This window comes from Peromyscus maniculatus, chromosome 7, assembly GCF_049852395.1.
Source record: "Peromyscus maniculatus bairdii isolate BWxNUB_F1_BW_parent chromosome 7, HU_Pman_BW_mat_3.1, whole genome shotgun sequence".
Classification (NCBI taxonomy): domain Eukaryota; kingdom Metazoa; phylum Chordata; class Mammalia; order Rodentia; family Cricetidae; genus Peromyscus; species Peromyscus maniculatus.
The window spans coordinates 56501860-56525794 of NC_134858.1; the positions used below are offsets into that span (position 1 = coordinate 56501860).

The 23935-nt window shown below is 41.6% G+C and overlaps 1 protein-coding gene, 1 long non-coding RNA gene and 1 pseudogene across 3 annotated transcripts in view; 1 reads left to right on the forward strand and 2 right to left on the reverse strand.

Moving 5' to 3' along the window:
• The first annotated feature begins 64 nt into the window (after positions 1-64).
• Positions 65-3127, forward strand: LOC121830863 (uncharacterized). Its single transcript, XR_013052479.1, has 3 exons — positions 65-193; positions 1634-1674; positions 3043-3127. It is a non-coding gene; the product is annotated as an uncharacterized LOC121830863 (long non-coding RNA).
• Positions 3128-4465: 1338 nt separating this feature from the next.
• The window catches only part of Bbs4 (Bardet-Biedl syndrome 4), a 36881-nt gene continuing 17411 nt past the window's right edge, over positions 4466-23935 (reverse strand). For both annotated transcript variants that reach the window (XM_006971487.4, XM_076575364.1), the window contains 10 exons: positions 18774-18827; positions 15157-15284; positions 12430-12484; positions 11083-11151; positions 9665-9817; positions 9397-9568; positions 7270-7339; positions 6544-6685; positions 5862-6063; positions 4466-5439 (listed from right to left, as the gene is read on the reverse strand). In XM_006971487.4, coding sequence (XP_006971549.2) covers positions 5327-5439; positions 5862-6063; positions 6544-6685; positions 7270-7339; positions 9397-9568; positions 9665-9817; positions 11083-11151; positions 12430-12484; positions 15157-15284; positions 18774-18827 — 1158 coding nt within the window. In that variant the 3' untranslated portion in view covers positions 4466-5326. The remainder of the gene's footprint in view (positions 5440-5861; positions 6064-6543; positions 6686-7269; positions 7340-9396; positions 9569-9664; positions 9818-11082; positions 11152-12429; positions 12485-15156; positions 15285-18773; positions 18828-23935) is intronic.
• On the reverse strand, positions 16007-16837 carry LOC143274082 (M-phase phosphoprotein 6 pseudogene; annotated as a pseudogene).

Below are 23935 nucleotides of genomic sequence, written 5' to 3' on the forward strand. Positions count from 1 at the left end.
TCAGAAGCTACTGCTGTGGAGTGACCTTGAAGCTCTTGGAAGGAAGCATAGCATGTCAAAGAACCAAAAGCTTTCTAGTCCAAAGTACAGGGTGTGTGTGGAGCCGAGAGCAGGTCTGCCCAGGACAGGCCACGCACGCCAGCCCCTGCAGCTAGCTGCTCCTGGAATTGCAAACCTCCCCTTTCTACTATGGGTAAGAGGGAAAGTCTTATTCTTTTTTCTAGAGAAAACTGAAGCCTACACAATTATGAATCTTGATATTGGTGGCTGCTGCTTAATCCTCTGCCTCCAAGGAAGCTTAGTCAATATTAGTTTTCTGGGAGACAGAAACAAGCAGCTCTTTGGGTTTGAGGCCAGCCTGGTCTACAGTTAGACCCTGTCTCAAAAACAAAACAAAACAAAACAAACAAAACAAAAAACAAAAAAAACCACCTAAGTGCTGAGATTACAGGTGTGCACACCAGGGCTTCAGCTGTTAGGAAAGCTGAAGTGAGAAGAGATAACTTTCTTAAAGCCAAGACTTTATAAACTCTCATATGTTCTTTTCCTTAGTCTCCAAGTTATTTGTTCAGCTTCTGCCCTGAGTATAGTCTCAAACACCTCTCTGGGTGTTGGTAGTAATGCCAGTAAAGACCATAGTGAGAAGTGTAGTGAGCGCCTACCTAGGCCAGTGGCCTTCATGTCTGCTTCCCCTTGAAAATTAGCAGGGCCACCTTTGGCACCAAGCTCAACCCCTCTGTGTTTGTCAACAGATGAGCCTTGAGCATTAACAGCTGCTAGATCCAGGAGGCTGGAGAGTGAGTACTGCAGTCCTGGGACCTAGTTCAAATTCTAGCACCTACATTGTCAAACACACAAAATAAGTTTGTTTGTCTAAAGTTGACAGGTCAATTTTGTGACGGGAGTAAAATGTACCAGAATGTATGTTAGAAGTTATTAACTTGATTGTTGTATAGAATGAATGTACAGACTTACAGTGCATACACCTGTCTACAGGTGCCTTTCTGTGAAGGAGGCTAAGCCATAAAAGTAAGACTGTTGCCTGCGACAGGTGTGCGGAGGTGGGTAGAACTGAACAGGTGGGGCTGTGCTCCTCAGCCCTAGGCTGTGGATGGCATTTGACTCGGGTTTCCACACAGGGTTTATAAGGAGACAAAGGGTTTGTACAGCCCCTAGCCAGTAACAGGCTGCCCGGAAACTGTACACTCCCTGTTGCACTCACTTGAAACTGATTTAACCTGGGAAAAGCTTCAGCCTGCAGTACCACTAGGAGGAGTGTAAGATGGCAGCCAAAAGCAGGGGTGCATTTTATTCTCCTACTGAGGGGCCCGAGGCAAGGGTAAATATCAGTCAGCATGATCCAAATCCATGAAGAGTATTTGAGTTGGTGTTGTTACTTGATAAGGCTAACAGGTTCTCTTGGCTTCGCCCACTTAGTTCAGTTATAAAACGAGGTTGTTGATAAAGGAGACAGATGCCCTGCACATATTTAGCGCAGTATGCTGCACATAATTTTAAGTTTGATAATCACCACTTCTCACTAAGCTGAATAGGCAACCTCTGCGTCTAAGACCACTTTAAGTCATTTGAAAGCTGTTGTAATCCAGCGTTTTCTTGTTTGGTTGTGTTTTAGGTTAAGAAAGTATGTGATGAAGCTGCACAATTTATCACTTGGTAAGTCTCAGCAAATATGTTTCCATCACCAGCTAAATCCTCCATGCTTCCTCCAAGTCATCCCATCCCTAACCCTGACCCCTAGTTAACTATTTTTTCTTGACTGTTCTGGGTTTATCGGTGAAATATTCACTGACTGGTCCTGTATAAAGCTGCTCGAGTGTGCTTTAGAGAGTCATGCATGTATCATACAGCTCTGTATTTTACAGCTGTAAGTACATACAGGTTTCCACTTTCAGGTGAATAAACTCTCACCAACAAGAGCTTGAATAGATTCTTCTTGGGTGAAAATCTGTAGGACCAGAATTGCCAGGCAAAGACCCTTATCAAAGTAGCTAGACCATTCTACACTCCTCATAACTTCTGACTGTTCTGATTCTGTCTGGTTCGTGCTAAAAGTGGGAGTTTTCAGTGTTAGTTAGAGCCATTTTGGTGGGCATTAACTGGTTTTTCTGTTTCCCACGTAACAAACACTAGACACCGTTTCAGTCTCAGTTGCCCACTCCTATACTTTGTAAGATTGCACAACACTTTGTCATAATTGAGTTTGGGTTGGTTTTTCTTATTACTGAGCTAAAAGATTTCATCATGTTTTCAGGTATGATAAGGTCTCTGTCAAGTCTGTTTATCCAAGCTTCAGCCTAATGCTCATGTTAATGTCCTAACAGTTGTCTTCCCTGGGAAACATAATGACACATCATCCATGCAGTCTCGAGGTTTCTTGGCGCTTTATAACCTCGGTGTTAACAGTTAGGTCTGTAATGCAGTTTTGACTTAATTCCTATGCATAATGTTAATCTGAGGACAGATTTATTTTATTTTTTTTACTGGTAAAATATATATATATATATATATATATATATACTGTAGATAACATAGTTTTGAAATATGCTTACATTGTGGAATGGCTAGATTTCTAGAACACATTGTTAGGAGCATGCAGTTTGTGGGTATTTCAAACTGGCTTTTTTCACTTAGTATTATGCACTGACCACATCATTTTCTCAGCTTGCTATAGCTCCATTTTGCACTTTTCCTCTGTCTGGCTCCACTGTAGTTATTCACTCACTTACTTATGCACAGGTTTAGGCATCTGTGTAGGGGTTCGGGATTGTTTCTAATTCATTTCAGCAAATACTTTTGGATTATATGTTTAGTTTTTTTTTTTTTAAAAGAATCTGCCAAATTTAGTTCCAAGGTACCTATGCTGAAGCCTTGCTAGCACTTAGTATTGTCAGTTTGGGGATTCAGTCTTTCTAAAAGGTCAAAGCCATACCTGTATCTGTGACTATCATTATCTCACTTTCCTAAATCTGTTAAAATTGTGTTGTGAGCTGCCTTCATAGAATAACTTTTTATTCTTTTCAGAATGAATGAGAAACTGCGAATCTAGACACCCAGAGGACTGGACATGTACAGCCTGTTATCTAAGAAAACCTAAGTCCGGGCACTATGGAAAGCATTGCTTTGTGACTATTCCTGGAAGAAAGGTACCATACTGCCCCTGAGGAATGGAAACTGAGCAGGCCTCTTGATTTCTGCCACACTTCACCTGAAGAGAACAGCACTGTGCACTTGTCTAGCCTCAGATACTAAAATTTAGCCAGGGGTGGTGGAACACTCCTGTTGGCCACAGCATTGGAAGGTAGAGGCAGGAAGACCAGGGTAAATGCTATTCTCTCAGCTACATAGTAAATTTGAGGCTAGCCTGGACTACACAAAACCCTGTCTTAAAAAATATTTAAAGTCCTCTCAGAGTAAGGAATTCAGTTCCACCCTTAGAGATTTTTCTCCTCTACTTTAAAGCTTTATAAAATGAGTAGATTAATCTCTGCATGGACTTCTGTAGCCACCACTGCTTCCCCAAGGGTGCATCCCTGTTTGGTGATGAACCATCAGGGGTTATGTCCAATTGCAGGTTCTAATCCTGTGCAGCCTGGCATATACCTTCTGACATGGGTTCTCTTTCCCAACTATAGGTTCCTCCCCAATAGATTTGCTCTTAAGAGACTTTCTAAGCCCGTGCTTTTCAGCTAGCACAAAATCCAGATTCCTCTAGCACAGTGATTCTCAACCATCCTAATGCTGAGACCCTTTAATACAATTCCTCATGTTGTGGTGACCCCCAACCATAAAATTACTTTGTTGCTACCTGACAACTAATTTTGCTAGTGTTATGAATCGTAATGTGCATTATCTGATATGTAGGCTATCTTATATGCAGCCCTTGTAAAAGGGTTGTTTGACACCCAAAAGGAGCCACAACCCACAAGTTGAGAACCACTTCTCTAGCAGAACCTTGGAACAGATTTCGTTTCTCAACTCAGGTTATTTAGGTGTCTAGCAAGGTATCATTGGGTTATCTCAAAGACAGGCCTACCTAACACCAGACTAACTCATTATTTCTCACCAACACCTTTAGATTTAGTCAATCGATTTAGTCTATACTACCTTTCATGCTGATGGAGAGTTTTGTTGACTGCTCCATGACAAACCTGCAAAGGAATCACCTCTGGGACTGTGCTTGCCATCCGAGGTAAGAGAACTTAAGAGGATCTCTGTTCAGTCTGTCAAATCAGACCCAGCCATAATATCAAAAAAACTCCACACTCTGCTTTGACAGCATGTCAGTTTTCTAGCTTCTAGTTAAGGTGAAAACCAGGACTGCCTCAGAGGAAGCCAACCCTCTGGGCTGCTGTGAGGCCACACTATAGCCAAGACCAACTTGGCTCTGAAGTGGTTATAGTTGCAAACCAGGCTTGGAAATAGGTAAAGATAGACAGTGATCACAGTTGTTTTTTTTTTTAAAAAAAAGCTTTTAATGCGACCTCTTGGTGGTCCATAATCTTTACAGAGGCCGCTAATGGGCCAGGAGGGCATCTGTCAGCATTCATCATTGATTGTCTTGGTTAAAATTCCTTGGCTAAGAGCTTTGTTCTTTTTCAGCTGTACTGTACAGCCTTGTGCAAGCTGAGCAAGTACTCTAGCAACTGATCTCTGTCCTCAGTCACCCTACCTACACCCTTTTCTTTAAATCCTTGGTGCCAATTCCAGACCAGCCTTGACTCCTACTACTTATACTGACATGATCTGGCTCCAGACTCTAACCTCTTTTAAGAATAAAAATAAAGACTTGTTTTAGACTCTGAGCAAATATAGCTAGGATATATTCCAGATTGGGTCTCAACTTAATCTAAAAGAAGGGAGGGGATCCTGTTTAACTAGGTTCTCAATTCAAGGTTTGTGTTACAGTAGGGACTGATGTGTTTCCACAGTCCAGTTAGTATGAGGCTTCATTACCACAGGCTACTGAGCAGAGGTCCCTTCCCCTTTATCAAGATAAAAGTCCTTCATCGAGTGATAGTCTTTGATCATTTGCCTTGCTGAGTCTTGGAGCTAAACGTGCAGGGCCTCAAGCCTATCTAGCATGTCTTCTCCCTCGTTCCTGGATGATGGGGCCAGCCAAGAGCTGCATGGGCCTTAGGCTCCTCCTGATCATCACAATGCACCCTGGGTTCTGTTTTAATTCTGCAGTGTCCATCCAGGGAACAGGGCTGGCCTCCATCTGCCTGGGTCATATGACCATCTTCTATGTGGTCTCACCTAAGAGACCCCCTACTCCAGGGTCATCCTGTTTTTCTCGTGTTTGTTGCTATTTTTCTTTCTTTTGTTCTGATGCTTCTGTTGGACTTGCCTCCACGGTGGGCTCTGGCTCTGGCTCCAGTGGAAGTGATGGTGGCTTTGTGAGCTGGGCCCCTACAGCACCTTGCAAGGAAACAAAACTTGAATTCTTAGTTACTCCATTTCGGAAGAAATCATTTAAGAGGGAATTCTGTACTGTCTGAGACTATCAAGACTGTAGTGCATCCTGCAGCTAGGAGGAACACCCATAACCAAAGGAATAAAACACTAAACTTGTGAAAATTAAAGCAAAAATTTACAACAGCATGCACTTAGTAAATGCATTTCTAACCCTAAAAACTGACTCCCAGCTAAGCCTGCCTGTATTGTTATCTACCTAACAGTTTGCCCTTCAAAAACAAATGCTGATTTGGGCTTTTCCCCTCTGGCTAGTACTAAATTGGCCATGAGCTTGCAGAGTGCAAGCCTCATTCAAAGCTGGGATCTCTGCTGGCTGAAGTAGGTTATCCCCGTAAGTCTTCACAGAGCTCTGTGTAGCCTCCTACCTGAAGGGAGTTTCCTGTATGCAGCTGCTGAAGCCATCGCCTCTCCTAGAGCTTGAAAGGTGCCGAGAGTCTTCTGGAGAGCAGCAGATTTGCTAGCTGAATTGGTCCGGTGCTTTGACTTGGGATCTTTGACTGGTTTGGTCCAGACCAGTGCTTCTCCAACCTGGAGGGCAGCTCCCAACTTCTGAGCCATCTCTACCATCTTGTGCCCACATGGGAAGAAAAAAAGCCATTGACAAGACCAGTAGAGCCAAGTTGCCTGCTGGTACTAGTAGTTGAAAGAGGAAGTACTTATAATAAGGAAATCTCTTTCAAGTGCTGGGATTACAAGTGTGTTTTCATGCTTGGCCTAAGGAAATCATTCTCTAACCGAGAATACAGGTTGCTTACTGGATACCAAGGGGACTCTGAAAAAGGGTCTTAAAATGCAACCATTCAAGTTTGATGCTTCACTGGGCAAACTGCCTGCTCCTGATAAGCTGTATTAGTAAGAACACAGTAAACCTGAATTATTTTGTTACTTTCTTCTAGCAAAGTTTGTCTAAGACTGTAACTAACTGGTAAATTCATGCTGCAATGAACATGAAGCCAAAAGAAACATGAGCTTATGATACCTTTCATCTACTAACAGCTTACTTAATAAGAGACATGATAATAATGATGATGCTAATAAGAGATATACCTCAGAGTCAAATTCCAGAGGACTGTTGTCCTTGAGAAAGTTGACCTTCTTCTCCATCTCCTGGTACTGAGCCAGGGCACCCTTTTTCTCACCCTGGTTATACAGCAGCACAGCATAGTTCAGGTTTACTAAAGGGTTAGACCTGTGCAGAGAGACAGGGCTTCTGTGGGACTGGGGCTCTGCAATAATTAGTCATTTGAAGGTCCTTCTCCTTATACAAAATCCAAACAAAACTGACTAAGTAGGGTTGTCCCCATTATACAGCAAAGTGCTATGTGACTGACCCACAGAGCAGAGTCAAGGAGCAAAGCAAGATAAGGACCAAGTCTGGCACCAACAAAGCTACCCAGGGAAGGGCTGCACAAACATCCCAGGCCTGCTGTGTAGCAAGTGCTGGGGGAATAAATTCCCCCAGGAATCTTGTTTCTCTTTGGTTAATCTGAGCCCAGGGTCCCACCTGCTAATCTGGTTAGCTCACAGCTTATCAGCAACCCAAGCCAGAGTGCTGCCAACTCTTTGACTTGCTTTGGATTCCTGATTATAGAGCTCAGAACTAGAAGTTGTTTTCTCAGGCTTTTAATTTTTGCCAAGCTCTACTTGCTTAAGAACCACAACCTTCCGAATTTATGCCACGTAGTGGCTAAGCTGACTCTGGCAGCAATAGTCCTATGGCACACTTTGCAAAATAACACTCCCTTGCCCTTTCCCACACAACAGTATGCTCACTTATCCAGGCGGACAGCTTCTGCATAAGCTCTCTTCGCATTTTCTGTATCTTCCAGATTGGTCAGAGCCACTGCCACAGAGAAAATTAGGAGAGCTCATCTTAGCAAAAATAATACTGTAGACCACTCTCGAAATAAAGCCTCTTTCATCCTTCAGCTTAGCTGCCTCACCACAACAGATTGCAGTTATGCCTCATACTTTACCACTGCTTTTCAGGTATTTCCCTTGTTCAAGCTCAAACAAAGTTCTCCATTTGTCCCCACCTGCCTCCATCTTCTCGCTGACTTACAAATACACTGACCACATCACCGTTCTACCTAAGAATCCTTGCTTGTTCTCCATCATCTATAACCATGGTCGCTAAAACTTTCAGTGAGCCACAGAACATTTTCCTCTTTTTCCCCCAAAATCAGGATTTCCTGAAAGCCTAATATATAAACCTAAAAATAGCTACTCTGAGAGTCCTGCCAACTCTACCTCCCCAAGCAGCCAAACAGGCAACTATGAGAACTAGGAACATGGAAGGACCCTGTGCCATTCCACAGCCACACACCATGTGGCCATGTGAGTCTAGCTTGTCCTTAAGGCTGTGTGATGTTGGCTCTACTTCGTCAAGTTAGAACTGATGCTTCTGCCCTAATGTAAGCAGTGAGGAACTCTTGTCTTACAGTAAAGCTCTGAGCCTCTCCTGAAACTTGAGCTAGCTTTGTATTCTGGTGTTCTCCAAACAACCACCATGCTTTTGACTTTTCTTTCATAATTGAAAACACCACGGTAATGACCAAAATACACACCAGAAAATACTCCCTAGAAGAAATATTTCATTAGTTTTTTAAAATGATTTTTGTTGTGGTTTTTGAAACAGTGTCAGGGTCTCACTAACAGCTCAGGCTGGCTTCAAATTCATTATCTTCCTACCTCTACCTCCAAAGCTAGGATTATAGACTTGTTCCACCTCTGCCCACCTTAATTTTAATTTATTTTGTATGTCATAAATGGAAGTTGGGACTAGAATGATAGTCTAGTTTGACTTGAACTACCAAAGACCAGCTATATTAACAAAATAATGGGATCAATGAGACAGCTCAGTGAGTGAGGGTGCTCATTGTCTGATGACTTGAGTGGGATCCTTGGTACCCACATGATGGTAAGAGACAAACTCCTCCCTCAAGTTGCCCTCCGACCTCCATATGTGCACTGTGATTATAAATGTTTTGTTTTGGTTTGTTTTTGAAAAGGGACAAATGATTTAGTAACCACAATAAGCCCCAAAGGTTTAACATTTATGATGTTTAGCCATATGATCCTCACATCAACCCTGGGTATATGCAGTTAGTAGTGGAGGCAGAACCTATACCCAGGTTCCTAATATATATGAGGGTTGTTAGCACAGCTCCGTGGTAGAAGGTTTACCTAGCTCCATGCGAGACCCAGGGTTCAATTTCCAGTACCAAAAACAACAACAACAACAACAAAAAAGAAAAAAAAAAAGAATACCAATAGTTAAAAGAAAAAACTGTTAAGAGGGGAACTATGGGGGGCTGGAGAGATGGCTCAATGGTTAAGAGCACTTGCTGTTCTTGCAGAGGACCTCCAAATTTGGTTGTGAGAATCAGATGGCTCACAACTGTCTGCAACTCTTGTTCCAAAGAACCCAATGCCTTTTTCTGGACTCACATGTGCATAAACTCACACACAGACATACACATATATACATAATTAAAAATAAATTTTAAATTCTTTTTGAAAAAGCTAGGTGTAGTGGTACACACTTTTAATCCCAACAGAGGCATCCAGATCTCTGAGCTGAAGACCACAGTAAGTTTCAGCCCAGAAAGGACCACATAGTGAGACCCTATCTTTAAAAAAAAAAAAAAAAAAAAAATCTACGAATACAGATGATCTTGATTTAACCTGTTAAGATTCTGAGTTCAAATCCCTTAGGTTAAAAGCAACCAGATACTTGGTCACTTTTTCTTTTAAACTTCTTCAAACTCTGAGGCAGTAATTCTATAGGATTTCTAAAAGAATGTCTATTTTAGGGCATTTAGTTACTAACCTGTGATCCTAATTAACTTTTCCATCATTATAACTCACGAGAAGGGGTTCTATATAAATGTCCCTTACCAGCCAAGAGCATGTAGAGTTCCCCCATCTTTGGCTGGAAGTTGATAGCTGCACTGAGAAAATGGAATGCTGATGCATACTGCTGCATAGTCAAATGGACAAGGCCCAGATTGTACAGAATCTTCCAATCGAAGGGTGCCAAGTAATTGGCTCGTTTTAGGCAGCTGATAGCCTGCAGAAACAGGGGCACTCAACCAAGGTAAGACAAGCTCAGCAGACCCAATAACCACATGGATGAGTATGACCAAGGACTGTAAGGAACACTCACTGCCACGTATTTCTTCTTGCCAAAGAAACACATTCCAATGTTATTCCAAAGTGGAGGACTTTCTGGAATAGCACAAGCTACAACTCTGTATTTGGTGAGGGCAACATCAAAATCCCCATGGGTCTGCATCATGCTGCCTGCTGCCAAGATGGCCTGAAAAACACAGTGCATATAAAGTTAATAATTCCGTCATCCAAGAAGTTCAAGGCCATGAGACAGTCTCCTGAATGTACATAGTAAGCCCATTAGCACAGACATGACCAAGAAACTTCTTTCAGGTATATGAATATACCCAAACTACTAAGACAACTGCTCCTAAGAAATGTCTTTGGAATCCCACAGCATTAAAAACATATAATGTTATTGGCTCTATCTAGCTCCATTTGTCTCCTACTTCCAGCTAGGGAAATCAGTATTCTGGTAATTAGTGCCTTTCATCTTTGTGCATGAAATGCTCCAGACACCTCACATGTACCTGTATATGGCTACTTAATAGCCAGCTCTTTCTGGCTCAGGATGCGATGTGAGTTGGCTTTCGTTTTTTTGGTTTTTTGTTGTTGTTGTTTTTCAAGACAGGGTTTTTCTGTGTAACAGTTCTAGCTGTCCTGGAACTCAACCAATCTGGCCTCAAATTCACAGAAATCCACCTGCCTCTGCCTCCCAAGTGCTGGTATTAAAGGTGTGTTCCACCACACCTGGCTTGGCTTTAGTTTTTATCAGTCCAGCCCTATCATTTTTTTAAGGAAAAGTATCAAGATAGGGAGCCAGCAGAGCCAGGCTGCTGACTTCCTAAATGATGACCAAGTTTGTATCCAACAGCCCTATCTAGTTATGTCCCCCTCAGTAATGTTCATTCTCTTGATTTTCTTTCTCACCCCCAAGTCAATCTGGAAGTTATAATGTCAAATTCACAATTGTTGTAGAAGCTTGGCTACATTCTCCAGTAACACATGAATTCTAATGGCACTTGGACTTTGTAATAGTCCTTTACCACAAATGTGCTTCTTCTGAAGAAGCTGAGCATCAACACTTTATGATACTTTTAGTAAGAACTAGTCTTTTTTTTTTTTTAAGATTTATTTATTTATTATGTATACAGTGTTCTGCCTGCGCACTGGAAGTAGGCACCAGCACCAGATCTCATTAGAGATGGCTGTGAGCCACCATGTGGGTGCTGGGAACCGAACTCAGGACCTCTGGAAGAGCCAGTGCTCTTAACCTCTGAGCCATCTCTCCAGCCCAAGAACTAACTTTCAAAAGTAAGAATTAGAAATAAAAGGCACCAACATACAGATACACACAAAGCTAACTTCTTGGGTGTTTAAATGAGAAACCTATCCTATTGCCTGGGTCTGATCATCTACAGAGGTCATGGGACCATCTATAGGAAGGCCCTGTAGTTCCAAAGCCTGCAGTACCTTGTAGTTGGCAGGGTCGTAGGTCAGTGCATTCCCAAGGTGTTCAAATGCCTTCTGGTAAACACCAAGCTGGAAGGAAGGAAAGCAAAGAACTGACATCAGGGGAGACGTCAGTTTAGGAGTCTAGTCAACCATACCCTGAATGGAAGCATGCAGTCATCTGTGAGTTCTCTTGACCCCACCCCCCAAAAATACTAATAATAATAAAAAAAAAATAAAGTGGGTATACCAAATAAAATGCAAATCTCCATGTTTGTGATTTTCTTATTTTGTTTATTTTTCTCCTAATAAGATTAAAGTATCTTCTGCCCCCAAACCCATTTCATAAACACTCATTCTGATCAATAGTAATGCCTCCTGGCTGGGACTGTGGTAGCTTGCTTCTTGTCCCTTTAGGCCTGCTCACAAGCCAAAGCCCCGAGGACTCAGAGTTAAACTCTTGGTTCTTCTTAAAGCAATAGTTATAAAAGCTACTTTAGAGGCACATCAGCTGAGCAGGGACCCGTAGGGTGGGCAAGGTAAGACAGCTCAGAGACCTGGGGCTTCAGGGACTCAGGTGGACAGAAGTGGCAGAGTTAAGAGTCCCATCCACACTTAGGAATCTGAAGGGAAGGGGAGGTTTCCTCTCTAAAAATATATCCCTTGCTCATATCCTGCAGGACCTCGGCTAGCAAGATGAACCAAGAGGAACAATCCTGGCCTCGAAACACTACAAAATGGTAAAATATATTAGTTTTTCTTCCTTCCCCCCAACAATAACAGCCCCCAAACCACACAGCTGTTTCATATATATAACCTTCCCTATTGCATAAGAATTGCTATTATAGGTGAGACAGTTGATTGGCTTGATCAGTTTGGGAGGCAACTAGGCAGTGGGACCAAGTCCTGTGCTCATTGCATGAGTTGGCTGTTTGAAACCTGGAGCTTATGCAGGGACACTTGGCTCAGTCTGGGAGGAAGGGACTGGACCTGCCTGGACTGAGTCTACCAGGTTGATCGCAGTCCTCGGGAGAGGATTTGCCCTGGAGGAGGTGGGAATGGGGGGTAGGCTGGGGGTAAGGGGAGGGTGTGGGAGGGGGGAAAATAGGGGAACCTGTGGCTGATATGTAGAACTGAATGGTATTGTAAAATAAAAAAAAATTGCTATTATACTAGGCTGAAATAGAATTATGACTTGAGAGCCAATGTTAATTCTTTTAGCAGTGAGTATATAAAAACAAACCAAGGTTCATGATTGTACTATGACTGTTAGTAAAATGTGCCATATAGAAAAATGAAGGAAACCATTATAGATACAACCCCTAAAGCGTTTCTAATACCAATGTGTGAATAAACAGATTTCATTACCTGTAAGTAGAGTAATCCTAAAGTTGTAAGAAGGTCTGTATTTTCTGGTGAGAACCTGTAACATAGAGATGCTCACAAGGAAACCATGATTATGAGATACAGACTGACAGTCATCTGCCCCACTGCCAACATCCAGGACCCTTTATTAAACCTCTTCCTTTCCCATGTAAACTTCTGAGAGCAATTTGGCAATTTTCTTAAAAAACAAATCATCTCAATCCTGGCAACAGAGAAAACCTGCTCAGCAGAACGAAGCAGGGCTTAGAATCCAGACTCCTTGTTGGAGCCTTTCTTTTGGACCAACAGCAACCTTAAAAAAGAACTGTGTGGAATGATTCATCACACTGAAAATAACCAAGCTTAAGGCAAGTCAGTCAGGACACAGTTATGCTAGTCCTTCTATTGAGACAGCTCTTTGCTACTTTCCCTGCGCTTACCATGGTAGGTAGCCTACTTCAGTACTATGTCATTTAGGACTCCAAGGCCCCGATGCTGTGCTCTCTAACTTGCCAAACTAAACAAAAAAAAGGAAGGCACATAGCAGACCTTGGAAAGAATTAGACACTGGGTCTTGGGAGTAAACACTGACCTAAGTATTATCTGACTTCTCTTGTCTTTGTCAAAAAGCCAAAGCAACATAGTTGAGACCATCTGAATATAAGATCGTCAGTTTCAACAGTTAAAGCATCAAAGAGCAAGGAGCTGTCTCCTGCTTGGGAGGGAGGGAGGGAGGGAGGGAGGGAGGGAGGGAGGGAGGGAGGGAGGGAGGGAGGGAAGGAAGGGGGATGCTTGTACCTTGTAGGAAGTCCAGAACCTGCAGAGCCGAAGCCCAAGCCATGCCTGAGCTGGCAAACAACTTTCTCAGTGCAAATGAGAATTTGCCTCTCACTTTTCTATAGTAAGGATCCATTTTGGTCATGTCCCTCCCAAACCACATATGTAACTTGTCCTCCCCATTCTTCTGATTCCATCAGTATCTGTCCCCCTTCCAAAAATAGTCCTCTCCAAAGCTTCAGGTCTTGAACATACCTTCTCAAATACTCAACTGTCTGGTTTTCTCCTTTGAGAAGCTGAGTGACTCAAATCTCTTGAGTGGTCACTGTCAGTACCCTCACGGGATTCATGTGCACTAACTCAAAATGCCAACTTGTATAGGACAAGGGTCAGGAACAGGCCAACTCTCCGCATTATAGGACTTGACTTACTCTATGGACTCCTGTCCACATAAGCCTGACCTTTTGATGATAGAAACTGTTGTTTACCAAACACAAGAGATTTTTCTGTCACAAAATGTAGTTAAATAAAGATGCAGAAAAGAAAGCAGTGCTATGATTGATATAGCCAGGAAGTTTACCCTGTGGTCAACGAAGCTAAGAAGTGACCAGTACTCTATACCAGTTCAAAATTTTAGTCCATGAGTCACACATATTCTATTCTGTGATCAAACAAGATACCTGAACATTTTATACTATAGCTGTCCTATTTAAAAGAAACAAGCAAGGTGCAGAGGCAGGTGGGTCTCTGTAGGTTCAAGGCCAACCTGGTCTACATAGCAAATTCAAGGCAGCCAGAGCTACATACTGAGATCCTGTCTCAAAATAAATAAATGAAACAAGATAATACTACACAGGAAAGACAAGATTCCAGGTGTTCCTAGAGAGGAAACGTGGAACAGTAGCACGAGAAACTCAGTCATCCATTATCAACAGGTTAGACTATCCTAATGATATTTTTAAACAAACAGCAGCAACAGCAAAACCCATGATATCGGGACTGGACTGCAGCTCAGTTGTAGTACTTGTGTTCGGTTAAGCATGGACGAGATTCTATCCTCAGCATAAAAAACCAAAATAACAGTAACACATGACATATTGGTCTTAGACTAGTAAAACCAGCTGTCTGTTACTGAGCTAGGAGATTCCTGTTCCTAATATGATCTCTAGGAACAAAGGATCTGCTATGAAGTATTTAACTAGACAGTCACACTGCCAGCTGACCCCAAATTCTAGCCGAGTGCATGCCCGCCCACTTCCCTTGCAACTGTGTGCTCCTACCTAATTTCAAAAAGTGTACAATTTTAGGCCGGAGAAATGGCTCAGAGGTTAAGAGCACCGACAGCTCTTCCAAAGGTCCTGAGTTCAATTCCCAGCACCCACATGGCGGCTCATAACCATCTGTAATGAGATCTGGCACCCTCTTCTGTATGCATACTAAATAAATAAACCTTAAAAAATATTTTTAAAAAAAGTGTACAATTTTAAGGTTATGTAAAACTAGGATGCTTATTCCATATTTAGCTTCCAGTATCATCTTCCTTCAATATGGCCTGGAACACATGTTACAGTGAGTTACTCAGACAGGTGAAAAAAAAAGAAAAAACACCTAAGGAACCTAAATCTCCAGTTGGCCTGTGGAGCAGCTAGCCTAGAATGGACACTGTTATATAAGAAAGAAACAATCTGTTCTCCTAATGTATCTGTTCCATTGCTTTTTTCATCGCTTCCTGTAGGTATGTCCAACCTGTGCCCATGGGCTGCATGCATTCCACAATAGCTATGAATGTATCCCAACAAAAATAGCAGACTTACAGAAAACTGGGATTTGTGTGTGTGTGTGTGTGTGTACAATTTTTTGTTATTCAATTGTGCAGTTCTTGAGGGTGATAATCTCATGTTGCAATGTTAAAAGGTAGACACACTGGTTAGAGTCTAAGAGAAAGACACTTACTCGACTGCTTTCTTGTAGATCTCAATGGCTTTGTCCAGGTCTCCCTCCAGTAAGTGGATCTTCCCCAGCATTATGTAAGTCAGGTCATGCTTGTTAAGCTGGAGGGCACTGTGCAATTGGTCTTGTGCCTAATTAAAGTTTAATGGAGTAAAGAAACCAAATCAATACCACTGAAGGACAATGGTTTCCTATGGTGAATATGAAAGCAGAGCTTTGATGTTCTTATGTGGGAATATCATGTCTCAGAAAATAGCTTTTACCATCTAAAAACCAAGCATAGCCTAATTGGCCTTGCTGAGTTCATGAGATGATCAAGTTTCTTAATGTTTCCTATTTGACATATACACCTATGACTTAAACTTCATAACCCTAAAGGGACATCACAGTACAGTATAGAATACCCAGCAAACTTGATCCCACCTACACTCCTGACTACCTGAACAACCATTGCCAGCTGGACCTTGTTTTCCTCAACAATATGAACACAAATTAACATAAAAGTTGTTTTTTTGTTTTTTATAAAAACAGATGTTTATTACAGAATGTTAGAAAAACGACCCATTAACTGCTTTAAATAATCAAAAACCACACCTCTGCAGATGAGAAAGACCCAGCAGCATACAGACATTTCAGGTTAGAGAGACATGTCTGCTCCTGGTGAATCACTTCTGGAAAATTCTCGAATATTTGATTCCAAAGTGAATGTATGAATTGGCTTGACATGATTAAAAAAGTAAACTATAAATATAGTTGAAACAATGGCAATAATTAGTTTACAACAGTCATTCCAGGACAGTGACTAGAGAGCTGTTCATATGTGTCCTGTTTGTGTGTATGTACACACAGATCAAAATCAGGTCAAATAGGAGCAGCATGTGCCCACACATTTGAAGACCCTGAAGAATGCCATTGAAAGGATGTATAACATCCACTACACATCTGTCTCAAGAACAGCACACTCCTTACAGGTAACACTGGAGCATTAACCACTACAGACGCCACGGGGAGGACCTCAAATCCGCTGCACTCAAAGGCATCTGCTGTATCTGAGGCATCCATTTTAAATCTTGGGGCTTTAAGAACACCTTTGTTCTAATGGGTTTTATATTTCCATTTTCATCTTCTTCATAATTGGCTCGGTCCCTCTCCTTGGCAAAATTTTTCCAATTGTTCCCACCAAACTCTCATATCTCCTCGCCATCTCTTGATCCCACACATCCACCTCCACTGTCTCCTCTTCTTCTGCCATGGCTTTGTTCTTAGAATTCATCTGAAGCATTAACTTCCCAACTTCAGTATTAAATCCTCTGAACGACATCCTTCCATAGAGAAGATCTTCACATAGTGAGAAGCTCTGCTCTTCAATGATGAAACTCTCTCCTTGAACTCTGGCAGATCCAGGTACCAGTGCTCATCACTGATCATCTTCTTTTCCTCCTCCTCCAGTTGTTTCTTGGTTTCCGAATCCAGGCCCTTTTGCATGAACTTCATGCACAGCAGGTTCTTGGATAACTTAGTCTTGCACTCAGATGCCATGTTGGGTAGAGTTCGAGAGGCTAGCCTAAAAGTTGTTCTTATTTATTCATTCAACAAGTATTCATTGAGTGCCTGCTGGTCTAGATGCCTGGTATACTAGAGTTAACAAGAAAATAATGCTATGGCTGTGCCTGCCTCATGGAGGTTCAGTCTTCAACACCACCCAACAAGAACAAACATAATATAACTTTTTGCTCTGGAGGAGCCTACATCTTAGTAGGCTGAATAAAACTTTTTCATTCACTGACTCAATGAGGGCTTCTATAAATGTCAGGTGTTGTGTTTGTTTAGCCTGTATAATAAATCTAAATGTAACTCTGCCTCAGTACAGGTCCAAAGGCCAATCCTCCCTCTCCCCTGACTTAGCTATACTATGAACAGGAATGTACCTGATCAAAATAGTTTCTGAAGAGAAAAATTTAATCAGCTGTATAAAACTATAGATTCATCAAGAAAACTTATGTATCCACTGAATATGTATTTTATTATATATATCTCACAAAAAATAATTCTTACACTCCAATTGCTAATATGCAGGTATTTTTCATATCCCTGAAAGACAGACTAGGTTACATTGTGAACTTGCAAAGCCGTGTTAAATGGGTATTAATGAGAGTCAGTCTTGGTAGCGGTTTAAAAAAAAGGAGAACAAAGCCTCACAGTCACCAGGTTATGAAGGAAACTACCTAGTCACCATCACTACCCTTCAGAACTCTCAAAAATTCATCTGTTCCTCAATTAAGACATATATCTAGGGCTGGAGAGATGGCTCAGCAGTTAGGAACACTGCTACTCTTCCAGAGGTTTGATTCCCAACACCCAGTTGATGGCTCACAACCATCTGTATGTAACTACAGTTGCAGAAGATCCGAAGTCCTGGCCTCCAAAGGGACCAGGCACACACATGGTACACAGACATACATTCAAGCAAAACATCCATAAACATAATAAAATAAAAAATTTCAAAGTTTTAATTTGAACAAAAAAACAGGTATCTATTTATTAATTTGAGAACCAAAGTAAGATTAACATGCTTTGTCTTATATCAAAGTCTTAGAGCAAAGTTTGTTTGGAGTGAAATATAAATTCACATCAGAAAAATTCTTATCATGAAACAAAATTCAATCCCCTTAAATTCATTTTCATTGACCTTAAAAGTAAAAATCAAGGCCAAGCATGGTGGTCCACATCTTTAATCCCAGCACTCAGGAAGCAGAGGCAGGTGGATCTCTGAGTTTGAGGCCAGCCTAGTCTACAGAGTGAGTTCCAGGACAGCCAGGGCTACACAGACAAGCCCTGTCTCCAAAAACAAAAACAAAACAAAAAGTAAAAATCAGTTGTTGTCAAAGGATAAGATGGTTCTCATGGTCAAAATGACACCTTAAGGCAAACACGTGCGTGTGCCTCTGTGTGTGTGTGTGTGTGTGTGTGTGTGTGTGTGTGTGTGTGTGTGTGTGTGTTTCTTTGAAACGGTGTCTCACTAGCCTTAGGCTGTTCTCAAACTCAGATGCTTCTGCTGTTAGTCTCTCAACTGGTGAAATTACTGGAGTGTGCAACAATGGCCTGAGAAGGTCCACTTTTTGATTTGTGTCTTGCTGGACATTTGTTTCTATACTAGAACTTTAATGGGAGGTTGAGAGAAAGAGAGAAGGCAACTGGACCACCACTGATAGTCTAGACTCCTCCTCCACTTTTTTTTTTAAAATCAAAAGTAAGAAAAAAATGGGTTGGAGAGATGGCTCAGTGGTTAAGAGCACTGTCTGTTCTTCCAGGGATCCAGGTTCAGTTCTCAGCACCCACATGGTAGTTCACAACTGTCTGTAACTCCAGTTCTAAGGGATCTGACACCCTCATAACAGACATACATGCAGACAAAATACCAATGCACATAAAATAAAAAATCATAAAAATTAGGGAAAATGAGTAATGACAAGTATTAACATGGTAATAACGATAAAAGGCAATTTTTGTTCCCCAGGCTCTGCAGACAATAGAGTCAATACACAATGGACAGTGGCTCTTCTGTGACAAATGAATCACAGTGAATTCCAGTCAACTACCATCACCATTTTTATGATTACCTTGTTGAACTGCTTTAGATAAGTATAGCACACTCCCAGGTTATGGCAGATCTCCTACATACAAAAGAAAGGAGAGTGGTCAGGTGTTACATCTACAAGAAGCAGGAGAGCACAGCAGTCTAAAGACTGTAGTTGAGGGTTTTTTATGTTCATAAATATACATGATTCTACAAAAAAATTCCTAAGTGTATTCTTTTAAATTAAAATTATAGAATGTATGATTGGAGTGATGGCTCAGCAGTTTGGAGCATTGCTTGTTCTTACAGAGGACCTGAGTTTTGAAAAGTCCCAACACCCACATGGCAGCTCACAACCCGTCTGTAACTCCAGGTCCAGGGAGTTACATGCCCTCTTCTAGACTCAAGCGCCACATATATATGTGGTGCACAGACATCCATGTAGACAAAAAACACCTAGACACATAAATATTAAAATAAAAAAAAGATTATAAGAACCAAAAGAGCAGACAGAATCTTCCCAGATCTGTGGCTAATCTGTTGAAATCTATAGCAAGGTCAGTGGGGCAAGTCCATTTTCCTTTGTAAATTACATTTTATCAGACTAGAGTTACTTCCTATGGCTCTTCTATACTAGAACCAAAACTACAAGAGTTAAGTAGCAGCCGGGCGGTGGTGGCGCACGCCTTTAATCCCAGCACTCGGGAGGCAGAGGCTGGCGGATCTCTGTGAGTTCGAGGCCAGCCTGGACTACCAAGTGAGTTCCAGGAAAGGCGCAAAGCTACGCAGAGAAACCCTGTCTCGAAAAACCAAAAAAAAAAAAAAAAAAAAAAGAGTTAAGTAGCTACAGAGTTAAGTGTAAAAAGCTGCAATACTATATAAATATATGTAATAACTATATACTAAGTAATCCTTTACAAAAAAGTTTGCCTACCTCTATCTATGGAAAAGAAAGATGAATCAAAAATCCACTTTTTGACTACCTTGGCTGCTGACAATTTCTAAATCTAGCTCACTGTAAGACTAATCTGTCTTCTGGCCATAAATGATGTGAAATCTCTAGAATTTCTTTGTAATAAATCTGACTTCAGCAGATTTAGAAAGGAAACCAGTAGTAAGAAAAGTGTTTCTGGAAAGCAGCAAGGGCCCAGCACCCTGTAAGTGGTAGGAATGCAGCCCTATCTCAGGAACAGAGACAACTAGTTTAATGTTTTCCACATCTCCTAGAACAACAAAACCACAAAACCATCAGTAGTAAATCACCTGTTATACAGTAGGCTTGATACCAGATGTTTTCTTTCTTTTCTTTTTTTTTTTTAGATTTATTTATTATGTATACAGAAGAGGGTGCCAGATCTCATTACAGATGGTTGTGAGCCACCATGTGGTTGCTGGGAATTGAACTCAGGACCTCTGGAAGAGCAGTCAGTGCTCTTAACCTCTGAGCCATCTCTCCAGCCCCCCCCCCAGATGTTTTCATATATATTAATTTTCCAAGAAATCTGCAACATCAGTATAGTTCTTTTAGTTTTATAGGAAACAGAAGCTCAGAGAGGTTAGACCGTTTTCCTAACACAGAAGGTGACAGCGCTCGGATTTTTTTCTTCTTTCTTTAGTTTTGTATCCTAACCATGTACAGATGTAAACAGCAACACCACAGACTCATGAGCCTGACAACCATCCAATACTATCTACTATTATTTTATAACCAAGTACCAAATAGTGTTACATTTCATTTACAAGCATTTCAGTACATTTCTCAAATGACATGATCTTTAAAAAAAAAATCAGGGCTGGGGAGATGGCTCAAGAGTTAAGAGCACTGGCAACTCTTCCATAGGACCTGGAAGTTCCCAGCACCTACATATTACCTCACTTCCTCTTCTGACCTTGCAAATACTTCCCACATGTAGGCACATAGACATACATGCAGGCAAAGCACACACACAAATAAAAATAAGTAAATCTTTTAAAAATTTGTTTTAAACCTACAATACTATTATCCTACCTCAAAAAACGAAACTAGTATCTGTCTCAGAAAGGTCTCACATTTTAAAATTATTTCTCTTAAACCACAATTGAAATAATGTCTACATTACCAAGAACTGTGCCTTCAACTCAAGCCTGCCTCAAAACTTGTATATATTCCATTTTATCATGCTGTAAAGGAGTACATGGACAGACAAAAGAAACACCATTCTTGTCATTTAATGCTCTGCACACTAAGTGACCCCTGACCTCGTGAATCATTGCTGTAGTAGGTGATACTTGAGAAGACAGCACAGGAAATGTGGAAGAGAAAACAGAATCCTTTCTCTTTTGAGTATAGGATAGGAGTATACAGGAAGTGTATACTCCAGCCGGGGCAGCAGACACTGCAGAAATTCTCCCTACTTACCAGTTGATTCTGAAGTCAAGACAATGGCATACAGGATTATTATCCCCTTGTTAGAACCAGACTGTGGAATATCATGATGAGTACAAGAAAGCAGAGCTGAAAGATTTCCTACAGACATTTATTAGGTATCACATAGATGGTATCTGGCTGCTTGCTGTCCCAAGTGAGTCAGAATACCAAGTGAGCTCTTTCAGCTACACGGAGCAGGAGGCGAGCTTCATCTCCCCTTTGCCCAGCCCTCCGGACTGATCTGTTTTTTCTCTTCTCCTCTTCCTGAGCTCCATCCTCAACTCACTGCCAAATAACTATCTCAACCAGTTTCAATGGGTTCAGTTACTAACTTTACGTTCCTGACTCTAAAATGTTCATCTATAACCTAGAACATCGTGATTTCATATCCAACTATGCACTGGACACATCTCAATTTAGATAGCCTACCAGAACCTAAAACTTCCTTTGTCCAAATTTTTCTGAAAGACAAAAACCAGAAAGTGAGTGAGTGAGTGTGTATTTACTCATGCTCGGCTGCAGGGCCCAAGGACTTCCTGAGCTGCTTCCGTACGTGTAGTTTCACCTTGGCCTCTAATGATTCAACTCAACTCAGCTCTTGGGAGGTGCAGACAGGGGGATCAGGAATTCAAGGCTATCCTCTGCTACACAGCTAATTCAAGGCCAGCCTGGACTAAATGTGACCCTGTGTACAAAAGACAACGGGGATAATGACAGTAAGATGACTCAGTGGGCAAAAGCACTTGCCACTAACCCTGACGGCCTCCTGAAGGAAAGCACCAACTCCTGCACTCACCAAAGCATGTGTCCTCGCATATACATAGAGTGTAGACAAAACACATGGATGGATGGGATGAAAAAAATTCAAGTTAATAACCACACCCAGAGAAGAAAATAACTGAGATTGAAATGTACTTAGAAAATCATAATGCTGGCAAGATGGCTCACTGGGTAAAGGTACTTGTGGCCAAGTCAGCTGACTTGAGTTCAATCCCTGCACCATGGGTGGGTGGAGAGAACAAGCTCCCACAGGCTGTCCCTGACCCCACCCCGAACACCCTGTAAACACAGTAAATAAAGTGTTATTCAACTTTTCATAACCAGTGCCCTAAGTACTCTAAGGGAAACTGTGTTCTCTCTCTACTATAGTCAGTCTACTTCTCTACAGAGGAAGGTCTCTGCAAGGATCAGTCAACAGTATAAAAACAACTAAAGAAAAGCAGGAAGAGAAAGGTAACTGTGGAAACACACACAACTTCAGACTGATACGGAGAGGGTGCTAGAAGAGAGGAGAGAGAGAAGGGAAAGGAACGCCAGGCATGGTGGCGCACACCTTTAGTCCCAGCACTGGGGAGGCAGAGGCAGAAGAACTCGGAGTCTGAGGCCAATCTTGTCTACAGAGCGAGATCCAGGACAGCTCAAGAGCTACATAGTGAGACCCTGTCTCAAACAAGCAAACAAACGAGAGAGAGAGAGACAGAGACAGAGACAGAGACAGAGAGACAGACAGAGAGGACAAACTACTTAGAAATCAGAATACAACTACTGAAATTAAGGAAAAGGATAGGCTACTAGAATATATACAGCTAAAAGCAAACACAGTGATCTATCTGGGAGATAAGACTGAGCAAATGTAAAGATGTAAAAATGTATGTAAAGAATAAAATAATAGAAAATGAGAGAGAAGTTAAAAGCCACAGAGCTGCTGTGTCTGAAAGGAACTGACAGTCGATGTGCAGCCAGGGCTGATCATCCACCAGAGGCCCTCCTTTCCTGGGGAGTCCTAGTCCAGTTGAGGTCCACATTTAAATGTACTATCCAGCCTTCCTTTCAGAGGCTGTGGCTAAAGCACAGGCTCTCAGGGCTTGCTTTTCCTTGCTTCTTTGAGCTCCTTGTCTAAGAATTAATAATTCTTAGATAAGTCACCATTAACTAACCATGAGTAAATCTCAGCCTGAAATTCTAGGACTACCAAATGAATTCCAAAACCAGTGACATGGATTTTCATGGGTGGAGGGGAGAGACTTAATTTATAAAGAGAATGTTTAATCTGATTTTGTGTTGTACTTAACACATAATCCCCAATTTATACAAATAGATGGTGGAAATAAGGGGATAGGGACGGTGACTGTGGTCAAACTATGAAAAGGTCACAGTGAAACCCATTGTTTTGTACAATTAATATACACTAATAAGAAAGAGAAGAGTGCTCTGGAGGCAGAGCCAGGCGGATCTCTGAGTTCAAGGCCAGCCTGGTCTACAGAACACGAGATCCAGGACAAACAAAGCTACACAGAGAAACTCTGTCTCGAAAAACCGCATCAGAAAAAAAGAAATAAAGAAAGAGAGAAAGGGAGAAAGGGAAGCTGGTAGAAGGAAAACAAAGCGTCACTTAAACTTGTCATGATCCAAAGAAAGGCAAAAGAAACAGCTGACTGATTGCCAAGCAGACAGGGAAAAAAATACAAAAAGTGCAATGAAGACATATACTGCTGATGCTTTCTAATTCCAAAGGTAAAACAACTCAACTCCTAGAGCTCTTGGAAATGAGATTAGAGATAATCACAGCAAGAATCGGACCAGGGAAAAACTATCAGCAACATTAACAGCTGGAAACTATACAACAGTGCCTGCAAAGTTATGCAGAAATGCCATGCTGAAAACAGAATCAAAAAGACAGTTGGATCATCTGAGAATTCTAGCCAAGGGCTGGCACTATGGGGATACAAGGCAGGCAGATCTCTCTGAGTTTGAGGCCTGCCTGTTCTACATAATGAATTTGAGGCCAGCCAGGGCTA